General features: G+C 42.7%; 1 protein-coding gene across 1 annotated transcript in view; it reads right to left on the bottom strand.

The window, feature by feature from the left end:
* Window positions 1-5,766: 5,766 nt before the first annotated feature.
* The window catches only part of NFXL1 (nuclear transcription factor, X-box binding like 1), a 202,031-nt gene continuing 196,160 nt past the window's right edge, over window positions 5,767-11,637 (bottom strand). The window contains exons 22-23 of the mRNA XM_069744506.1: window positions 11,143-11,196; window positions 5,767-7,462 (exon numbers count right to left, since the gene is read on the bottom strand). Of these exons, the coding sequence (XP_069600607.1) occupies window positions 7,286-7,462; window positions 11,143-11,196 (231 nt within the window). The 3' untranslated portion in view covers window positions 5,767-7,285. The remainder of the gene's footprint in view (window positions 7,463-11,142; window positions 11,197-11,637) is intronic.

Here is an 11,637-nt window from a genome sequence, read left to right as displayed (position 1 = left end):
GCACTAGCCAGGGCAGTGCTAGGTGACGGCGAGGGACGAGGTTCCTGACGGCAGCAGGGGGGAAAAGACCCACTTAGGGCATTAGGGTAGTGCAGGGACAGGCTCAGGTTTGAGCTCAGGTGGTGCCCATCCCCCAGTTTCCTATCAGTAGGGCCTTCCTCTCCCCATTTCCATCCCATTGTGTGGGTGTTGTGCCGTCCACTGACCGACTCCCCTGTTGGGTCGCAATATGTATCATGACACAAACCATTATTTCCCCAGTTTGCTTGACTGGTTCTCTATAAATACAAGTCATTTTAAGAACTAAAGGGGTTGTGGAGCTGATGACGAGCTAGCCAATACAGATGTTTTGAAAAAGGCTCAGATTGCTATAAAAAAAAAAAAATACCTTGCAGCTTTTTATTTCGGTTTCCTGATGAATACAGTCAGAGTAAAGAGGAAGTGCATAATTACCCAATACCGTATGAGTAAAGAGGAAGTGCCTAACTAGCCAATCACTGGCTGTAATAATGAGTCTGAACCAGTGACTTCTTGAGTGTGGCTTTCAAGCTATTTGTGATGTGTAGAGACTAGTGATGAGCGAATATACTCGTTGCTCGGGTTTCCTGAGCACGCTCGGGTGACCTCCGAGTATTTGTTAGTGTTCGGAGATTAAGTTTTCATCGGGCAGCTGAATGATTTACAGCTACTAGCCTGCTTGATTACATGTGAGAATTCCCTAGCAACCAGGCAACCCCCACATGTACTTATGCTGGCTAACAGCTGTAAATCATTCAGCTGAGGCGAGGAAAACTTAATCTCCGGACAGTAACAAATACTCGGAGGTCACCCGAGCGTGCTCTGGAAACCCCGAGCAACGAGTATATTCGCTTATCACTAGTAGAGACAAGACATGGAATTAGAGACTGGCGGGAACTGGGACCGGAATGAAAGCTGCAGGGAACAGTGAACGAGAGGTACTGATGTCTTCATACCAGTCATCTTGACTTTTAGGGCTGAATATAAAGTCATATTATTCTTGATACTCCGTACATATTTAAGGCTTTCTTTTAGCAATAACATAGATGGACCAGACAACATATGAGGAGATCAAAATTTTATTACAAAGAATCAAAGTTTACAGAAAACTGGGCCATTCCTGTCACCCACACACAGTCGTAGATGTATGTGAACATTGTGTGATTCTGGGACAGAAAATCTACTGGCATCTCACAAAGGTTTCATTTAGTTGGGCCCTCCCTTCACATGTCTGTGTTTTTCATATGTGTGCTATCCGTTTTTTTTCCCCAAGGATGCCACACGTACCCATTATCACTTTTGCTACTGTTTCTTTTTATCAGCAGCACAGATGACAAGGGCCAATACAAGTATGGGTTCGTGCCTAACATTGCAAAGTATAGGAGAAGCTTTGGAACAGATTTTTCTTAAGCCATACTGGAAATCAACGCATTGATGCAGAACACTAATGACATGGGCACTGGTTTTATACGGATATCTGAAGGGGGCCTTACACACAGTAGCAGAATAGGCGAGAATGTCCAACAAGCACAAGGTGCCAACATAACGGAGAAACAGAGGACAAATCCTACCAGACTGCAATACACATCCAGACTTATACGGTTTCTTATCATAGGAAACAATACATTCAACTAAAAGTGTTACGCAGCCGAAACTGAAACCTGCAGCATAATAAACCCTCATTCCTGTGGCACAGCATTTTACCATAATTACATGTAAATTCCCAGCCAGGATGTTATTCCAGGTGCATTCCCCTACAAGAGCAAACTCAATCACAGAAGTCTATTAGTGTTGTGGTTGGACTTTCCTTCACCCTGGGAAATGTTTCAGTTTTCACCCCTACCCCTATGTCTCAATAGCCTCCCCAATGCAGAGTGACATGTTGGCCCTATAAGTGCCCTACCAGCTCCCTGTAGCTACAACTCTGCCACCAGTTTTAAACATTTTTAAGGTCTAACAGAACTAGATCTGCCATAATTCTGTAATATAAAACGTAACTACAAGGGACGGAGAAGATGTGGCCCTGGGTCCTGACTGGTCGCCACCATAAATATTTGGCAGACTCCTTTAATCGATTTTTTTTATTTTTACACAGAGAACCAAGAACATGAAAGATGAGATAGATATACATATATACAAAGAAATAATGCCCTAAATGCTGACCAATGGGACTGTAGATGTAGAGGGTTAAATGCTTGTCAATAGGAATTTACATACAAAGCCCAACCATGAGGAACAGCGTCTGCGATCTGCGATGTTCTAGTACTCACTGGTGCTCTAGAAATGTACGAGTACAGCCCTACTCATATAGCCCTACAATATGCCAATGTGACATAAATAGGGGTATAATTCCCACTTAAATCCCCTGAGATGGGCACAATGATGCAGCAGAATGGGGTACTGAAATTTTGCACCTTGATTTCTTGTCACCTAGAATGTCAGGAGGAATTACATACAATCCTTAGTAGTTAATGTGAAAATTGGAGCAGTTATACAGTTATAATTTACAAAGCTACGGCCAATTTCTGACAAGCATAACGTGGCTGCAAATTGTGCTGGTACGATCGTTAGAAATCACTAAAAAAAATCACCATTATGCTTAGATGAAGATGGCCTACATCACAGGTGTTTAGTCTAATGAGGGCATGCATGCTTAGTCCATATTAGTATTAAAGGGACACTGTCACCTGAATTTGGAGGGAACAATCTTCAGCCATGGAGGCGGGGTTTTTGATTCACCCTTTCCTTACCCGCTGGCTGCAAAATTGGATTGAAGTTCATTCTCTGTCCTCCGTAGTACATGCCTGCACAAGGCAATCTTACCTTGCGCAGGCGTGTACTATGGAGGACAGAGAATGAACTTCAATCCAATATTGCAGCCAGCGGGTAAGGAAAGGGTGAATCAAAAACCCCAAAACCCCGCCTCCATGGCTGAAGATTGTTCCCTCCAAATTCAGGTGACAGTGTCCCTTTAAATGACACGACTTTATTTTGACTCTTCTTCCTTCCTAGTGTTACCATTAGTGTTGAGCATTCCGATACCGCAAGTATCGGGTATCAGCCGATACTTGCGGTATCGGAATTCCGATACCGAGATCCGATACTTTTGTGGTATCGGGTATCGGATCCATAGGGATGTGTAAAATAAAGAATTAAAATAAAAAATATTGATATATTCACCTCTCCGGCGGCCCCTGGACATCACGCTGGTAACCGGCAGGCTTCTTTGTTTAAAATGAGCGCGTTTAGGACCTGCGAATGACGTTGCGGCTTCTGATTGGTCGCGTGCCGCTCATGTGACCGCCACGCGACCAATCAGAAGCCGCGACGTCATTCTCATTCACTAGACTCCTAATTCTAGGAATTTAGGACCTGCGAATGACGTCACGGCTTCTGATTGGTCGCGTGGCGGTCACATGAGCGGCACGCGACCAATCAGAAGCCGCGACGTCATTCTCATTCACTAAACTCCTAATTCTAGGAATTTAGGACCTGCGAATGACGTCACGGCTTCTGATTGGTCGCGTGGCGGTCACATGAGCGGCACGCGACCAATCAGAAGCCGCGACGTCATTCGCAGGTCCTAAACGCGCTCATTTTAAACAAAGAAGCCTGCCGGTTACCAGCGTGATGTCCAGGGGCCGCCGGAGAGGTGAATATATCAATATTTTTTATTCTAATTCTTTATTTTCCACATTAATATGGATCCCAGGGCCTGAAGGAGAGTTTCCTCTCCTTCAGACCCTGGGAACCATCAGGATACCTTCCGATACTTGGTGTCCCATTGACTTGTATTGGTATCGGATATCGGCGATATCCGATATTTTTCGGGTATCGGCCGATACTATCCGATACTGTCAAGTATCGGACGGTATTGCTCAACACTAGTTACCATACCACACTACTAAGGTGTCAGGAAGACCCGAAAACTTGTGTATGTTCAGCTCCTTATTAAGAATGTAGAAGATTACAAAAGGGGACTGAGGTATTTTCTTTTTTATTAGTTGGCGAATGCCAAAAACAAGTATAGAAAGTGTGCATGTATATACAGTGGCAAGTAAAAGTTTGGGCACCCCTGGTGACAATTACCGTTATTGTGAACAGTTAAGCAAGTTGAAGGTGGAATGATCTCTAAAAGGCCTAAACTAGGTAAAACCAAAATTATAATTTTTTACATTTTAAGAATTACAAGAAGTATTGTTTCTCCTTGCGGAGATTGACATGCTAAGCATGCCGAGATGAGGAGACTTAAAGCCGCAATGCTCCTCTGGGAAATATGCTAATTATGCAAATTGTCTCTTCAGAGAGGAAAAGAACTAGAACTCTAGTGCCACGTATTGGAAGGTAGCAATCCTACAAGTGAATGTCAACCCTGAACAAGCCTTATCACATGACTTAGGATAATAGCCAAACCAGAATCTCAATTTGCAGACACTGTGTTTCGGGGTACTGTCCCTCGTCAGTGCAAAGTGGAGGCTTGGCTTGGATGTGAGAGGTGTCTGACCGGGATCCAAGAAGTATCGTTTCTCCTCGCGGAGATTGACATGCTAAGCATGCTGAGATGAGGAGACATACCGTAATGCTCCTCTGGGTAATATGCTATTTATGCAAATTGTCTAAAAAGAAATTAGTCCTGTACAAAATTTTGGACACTCTTGGAGATTTGTGTGCTCAGAAACCTTTGACTAAGGTTTCAATCCTTAATTAGTCTTTAAGGATCATGGCTTGTCATCATCGTTAGACACGGCCATGTGATGTAAATTTCCCAACTTTATAAAAACCCAGCCTCCTCTAACCTTGTGCCGAAAAAAACAGCAGCCATGGGTTCTTCTAAGCAGCTGCCTAGCACTCTGAAAATGAAAATGGTGGAGGCCCACAAAGGAGGAGAAGCCTATACGAAGAAAGCAAAGCGTTTTCAAGTTGACCTTTCCTCAATTTGAAATGTAATTAAGACATAGCAGTTAAAAGGAACAGTGGAGGTCAAGATAAGGTCCGGAAGAGCAAGCAAAATATCAGTGAGAGCTGCTCATAGGATCGCAAGAGAGGCAATCAGAACGCGCGCTTGACTGCATCTTTGTACCTACATGCATGGTTAGGGACTGTATCCATTCAAGCACTTTCTCTATATTGCCCTCATCTTGTGGATGTCACTTCTTTCAGCATCCCCTCTGCTTATTTTATCTAATGCATGTATGAGGTCCGTGAACTGGAAAGGAAAGTCTGGGTTCATCACAGCGTCGGGATCAGGAATCTCAGCAGGTACAGCGGAGTGGAAAAGCAGAGGATAGAAGAGAGTAGAAGTCTGATCGCTGTGCTCGTGTGAGAATTTTCCCTTATTACAGCAGCTATCGCTCTGTTTCGTTACTCTTTGCATCATTATCAATCTTCTAAAGAGCGAGCTCTCTGCCTTACACAGCGTCCTCTTGGAGAGATCACGCTGTTTAGGGAAGAGAAAGCCACCTTTAACAATTTTAAGGTAACAGCAGAGCGCAGTGCACTGGAGCTAGTAGTCATAGCTGCTTTAAGATAGAAGTCTGCTCCTCACCCTAGCAGAAGCCTCAGTCTTCATTTTCCCAAACTGAACATGAGGACTCTCTGCCTCAGGCAGCAAGATCACACGTCTATCGAGGTGGAAGATCATGTTCAATGCTGGTGAGCAACACAGAGCCATTAGGCATGCTGGGAATGTGCCGACTTTCAACAGAAAGTACGCCATTTGCACACCATAGGCATGCATAGACATTGAATGACATGCAAATTATTACTTTATTTAATTTTTTTGCATAAATTGTATGTACAAAATTATTTATTTAATTCTGACTTAATAAAAAAAAGTCAGGGCTTTGTCTTTTATTGCAACTCAGCCGCAGAATAAAGCCTTGGGAGGTACAGGGCAACTGAAAGCGTTCTCCAGGCAGAGTATCCTAGCAAATCGTTCCTTACCTCTGCTTATCCCAAGAGAAGGATCCCACCTAACATTGCCTTACCTGCACTTATCCCAAATAAAAGGATGCCACCTAATTATTTCTACTTACTCCAAGGGAAGGATCCCACTTAGCAGCGCCTTACCTCTGCTTATCCAAACAGGAGAATCCCACCTCACAGCACCAAACATCTAGTAATCCGAATAGGAGGTTCCAAGCTAACAGCTCCTTCCTTGTACTTCTCCTAAGGGGAGGATCTCACCACACAACTCCTCACCTCTACTTATCCCAATGAAAGGATGCCACCTAATTAGTTCCTTACCTCTACTTATCCCAAGGGGAGGATCCCACCTAACAGATTCCTCCAAACAACTCCTTATCTCTTATTCCAGGGGGAGGATCCCATCAGACGGCCGCTTATCTCTGCTCATACCAGAGGGAGGATCCCATCAGACAGCCGCTTATCTCTGCTCATACCAGGGGGAGGATCCCATCAGACAGCCGCTTATCTCTGCTCACACCAGGGGGAGGATCCCATCAGACAGCCGCTTATCTCTGCTCATACCAGAGGGAGGATCCCATCAGACAGCCGCTTATCTCTGCTCATACCAGAGGGAGGATCCCATCAGACAGCCGCTTATCTCTGCTCATACTAGGGGGAGGATCCCATCAGACAGCTGCTTATCTCTGCTTATATGAGGGGGAGGATCCTAACAAACAGCTCCTTATCTCCGCTTCCTGGCTACTTACGAGTTTATATATAGGCAGCGTGATATTTGTATAAACTACAGTCAACCTTGGATTTTTAGGTTTTTGAACAACATTATTCTTTAAATGGATACTAAGCATCAGGCAAAATATTCTCTAAATATATACTACGATTGTCATTTCTACAGCATAATTAATAAGTTAATTTTATAGAAATGTAAAAAAAAAAGCTAAAGCCAAAGCAAATAAGCTTATCTCTGCAAGAGCTAAAATGGTGGGCACTGAAACCAAGCTCTGGTTGGTCCATGTTTACCAATAATTGACATATACGGACTTGGACAACAAAGAATATTTTAAGCAATGTAAACAGTTTTTAACATTTACATAACTATATTTATATAGAAAAGCAAAGACAAAGCAGATGTAAAAGCTGTACAATATGTATTGCCAGGTTATATGATTCATAATATTTTAAGAAGGGGAATAAAAGGATGGACTAACTGGCAGACTAACGCATATAATAGTCTTAGAATATTTCCTATAATTGTACAATTTCTGTACATTTTACATTGTGCAAGTGTTCATGTACAGCATAGTATTCCCATATATCGCACAGAATTAAAGATTTCAGCTTATCAAATGTTGATTTGAGTAAGGTATAGTGTGAACATGGCCAGAGCGGCAACACACACCGGCATTATTACATAATTCCTGTATTTCTGCCATACAGACGGCTGGATTTCCACTTCCTCTTTTCTTCTGTTCCTTCTCTTCTTTCCTTTCAGTCGATTCTCAAAAGCTTCTAGTTCAGCCTATAAACAGAAGAAAATGCAATGAAAGGATTTGCTTCTTTACTGCTAAGAGTCACACCATTGGAAGTGTGCAAATATTAGCGGCATATTATGGCTTTGCTAAACAGAACAAGGTTGCATCGAGTATGGTCTGTAATCGAGGTTGGGCCACTAAGTAGACTAGCTCCGTACCAGGGCATAACAGGAGAGCGACCAGACACCGTACAAAAGCCCAGTCTTATGTTGGGTTTACATGTAATGACCGCCAGTCCGTTACATACAAGTTATCCAATGGTCATTTAGTGCCCTGTTAAACCAGTCAAACACTTAGAAGAAGTGTGGTTCTCACGCGAAAACAGCTGTTAGCCTAATTGTGGGTGCCCTGTCTAATCATCTAGATCAGTGTTCTTTAAAGCGAACCTGTCACTAGGTTTGGCAGATACGAGTTACGGCCACCGCCGTTCATGGCTTGTCTATAGCATTCTATAATGCTGTAGGTAAACCCCTGGTCCGACCTGCAAGAGAAGAAAAATAACTTATTATACTCACCAGGGGGCTGCCCGGTCCGATGGATGTCGCAGGTCCAGTTTCGGCACCTCCCATCTTCTTCTTCTGCCGCCCTCCTGCTTGCTTCACAGGCTCCCCGGCATTGTGCTACTGCGCAGGTATACTTATCTTCCCTGTTGACGGCAGAGCAAACTCCTGCAGTGTGCAGGCGCTTGACCTCTCTGTCCTTTCCCGGCGCCTGCGCACTGCAATTCTTTGCTCTGCCATCAACAGCACAGATAAGTACGCCTGCGCAGGAGCGTGATGCTGGGGAGATTGTGTGGATGATGCAAGGATGCGTCATCCACATGAAGCAAGCAGAAGGGTGGCATCGCAAGAAGATGGGAGGTGCCGGACCAGGACCTGCGACACTCAACGGACCAGACCGCGTTCAGGTGAGTATAATACAAGTTATTATTCTTCTCTTGCAGGTCGGATCAGGGGCTTATATAGAGCATTAAAGAATGCTGTAGATAAGCCTGAAAGGGGGTGGCCATAACTTATATTGGCCAATCTTCCAAGTCCACCAAGAGATCCTGTTTTCATGATTTCCTTAATATTGCATATTAGGACCATCCCGAATAGAGTCACCATGATGTGGTGGGATGGCTCTTACATTTTTTTTTTTAAATCAAAATTGTGCTAACTAAGTACCCTATATTATTTTCATGCTCTATTGCTGTTTATTTATTTACTGCAGGGTATTTGCTTTTTATCTTATGTTTTGTCTTTTTAGTGGCCAGTGTGGACATGTGCTTACACGCTGCATGCATACCAACTTATACTCGTTCTGCTCTTCAGGTTTTTTGGCTTAATAAGAGACAAGAAACAAAGCAGTAACCAGGACTTTAAGTCTACGTTCTCATGATGATCTTTTGGGGAATCTCTGCACCATTTCTGCACCTATTAAGTAAAACAGGTTACTTGCCGGATTTTATTGTGTTTTTGTGTGCAGTTTTATAGCGTTTTTTGGGTCTCTTCTTGGTGTTCTGGTTTAAATAACGCTGCTTTGTTTTTGATCCTTCCTGGTATTTTGCTTTGACCAAAATGTTCTTGATAGTCATTAGCGAATTACATGCGTTTTCAAGTGTTTCTGCTGCGGAAACTCGTCTGCTTTTTAACTGTGGATTTTCCGCATCTAATACAAGTCTATGGGAAAAATCTGCAATTCAAACTCAGCGTACATGCAAGAAAACTTTACATGTTGCGGATTTGAAACACGCACCGCAAGTCAGTTTACACTGAGTGAAAAAGAAGCACGGTGGGCTTGAGATTTCTAAAAATCCCATCCACTTTGCTGGAACAAACACACTGCGTTTTTGAAGCAGTGAAGATACTCAACGTCGAAGGCTTGGGCACACGGCCTAAAGGGAGTCTGTGAGACAAAAAGGACTGTTTAAACCCAGCAAACATGGTCGGTGCACCCTTGTTATGGCCTAACAGCTGAGTGCACCTTCCCACCTACTTGTTTTCGCGCCATCTTCATCCTCTTCTGGCTCCATTAATATCAGTGCTGTGAATTAAAAAAGAAGGATGCAGAGATGGAAGAAAAGAAAAAAAGTAGGTGGGATGGTGCACCAAACTTTTTGGCCACGCAGTTGTTGCACCTAGTGCTTGGTTTGAACAGTCACTTTGTGCTGACAAACTCGATTTAAAAACAGAAATTCAGCAATGTTTCTCCTGTAAATCAGTACGGTCACACTAAGTGCTGTAAAGACTTCTTTAAATTAGAGCCGATTGTATGAGATCCTAATATCGATGTAGTAAAATATCAATGTTACAATAACAGGTCACAGGAAACCTTCCGAGAGGGGACATGACAAATCCTTCATTAATGTAAATTATAGGGAAGGAGGATACTCCGTGTACAAAGGCTAGTGATCCTCAACATTAACAACCCGAAAACAAAGCAAATAACTCTGGGAAATATGTTTTCTGTTACACAACATTTGGTTTTGATCAATCCAGAAGGGGGACATGATTTTTTATCTTGAGAGGTTAAGAATGAAGAGAAGGTATGGCTTTTGGACCAGATGTTAGCTCCGGATCGCCATCAGTTACAGGCTTCATACAAGTGATGATTTAGCCCGTGGACATGGCTCGTATTTGTTTTTGCATTCCTGATACAATCATGTTCTGCGACTCGATGAGAAAATGCAAAATGGTCCGTAGCTCTGAATATGTGACATTACTGATGAATAAATCAAAGGTCTGTAGCCCATCCTTGTGGCCGTAGGATCAAGTGCATAATAAACATTATAGCGCTCTTGTCCTTTTACACAATTAAAGCAGAGAAGTGACGCTGCGCGGCCCTCATGCCCCAAAAGCGTGTTCTGGTTTGCTTTAAAATTTAACAGGAGGACATGCTTGGAAAAGACAAAAAGACGACATTCTGATCACTAAATTCACCCCCGGCTCCTGTGGTCTAAGATGTCAAAGTGATGACTCCTGACAACCCGTCACCTGACCCTGCAGCCAATCAGTGGCCTCAGTGATCAGATCACTGGTGATCAGTTCAGATCCAACACTAGGGCAGTGGTCCGATTCTGGTGTTTTTTTTTCCCTTTTATAAACCTGGACCGCCCCTGTAAAACCACTTCAAAACTTCATTTGTGCACATAGAAGTCTATTAATGTACCCGACCATCTACAATTCTCATGCTCTGTAACTTGCCAGAACCTTTTTTTTTTTTGTGTAGGTGGTTCCTCTTCATCAGCAATCTGCCAGCACTACCGGAGCTGGAATGTTCTTTCCCTCATTTCCCAACAAGTATTACCACTTCCCAGCCCTGAAATGAAAGCTCTTCCCTCCTCTGAGCAAACTGGAGAAGAGTAAAACCTGTTTAGCGCTGGAGTACAATGCAAATTTAAACACAAAATTACTAAAAAAGGCCCAAACAAATTTAGTTGTACTTGCAAGTAGTGGAAAAAGTTGCAGATTATACCTCAAATAAAAATATTTAGAAAAGTGCTGAACTCTCAAAATTTGATATGCTGCAAAAAGAGGCAAAAATAGAGATAAATTCATTGAGCGCTACATAAAATTATACAGATCAATGAAGACACATTTGCGAGATCTCTCTGGATAGAAAACAATTATTACCCTTTTCAAAAACAAAACGAATCCAAGACGTACAACAAGCTGCCGGACGTTACCTGCTGTCTGCGCTTCTCTTCTTTATTTGCCGCCTTTTCTTCTTCTTCCTTTATCTGTCAGGATTAATAGAAGAGGAATCATTTGTGACTTTTTCAGTCCTTCAGCAAGAATGCTGTGACTTTCTGGGAGTCCGGAATATCTGGAGGGTATATCATTATGTATAGGATAGGACTGTAAATCCTTCATAGCCAAGTGATTTAGCGCTTTTGTGCTATGTTTTCTCCTTCCCTTCTTTTAAGAGCAATAACTTTTTTATTTTTTTTAATTTCTCTGCCAAAATAGTCACAGGAAGGCTGTTTTTTTTGAGGGCCTAGTTGCAGCTTTGAATAGACATTTATTTTACCATTAAATGCACTGGAAAATGTAAATACAGTAACATTGCAAAAAAAAACAAACATTCAGCTATTGTTATTTTTATTTATTTTTTTGGGAGGGGGGTTATATTTACGATGTTCAATGTACGGTAAAAATGACCTGGCAATAGGATTCTGCAT

The sequence above is a fragment of the Ranitomeya imitator genome, chromosome 1 (assembly GCF_032444005.1).
Source record: "Ranitomeya imitator isolate aRanImi1 chromosome 1, aRanImi1.pri, whole genome shotgun sequence".
Lineage (NCBI taxonomy): Eukaryota > Metazoa > Chordata > Amphibia > Anura > Dendrobatidae > Ranitomeya > Ranitomeya imitator.
This window is presented reverse-complemented; position numbering and strand designations above follow the sequence as displayed.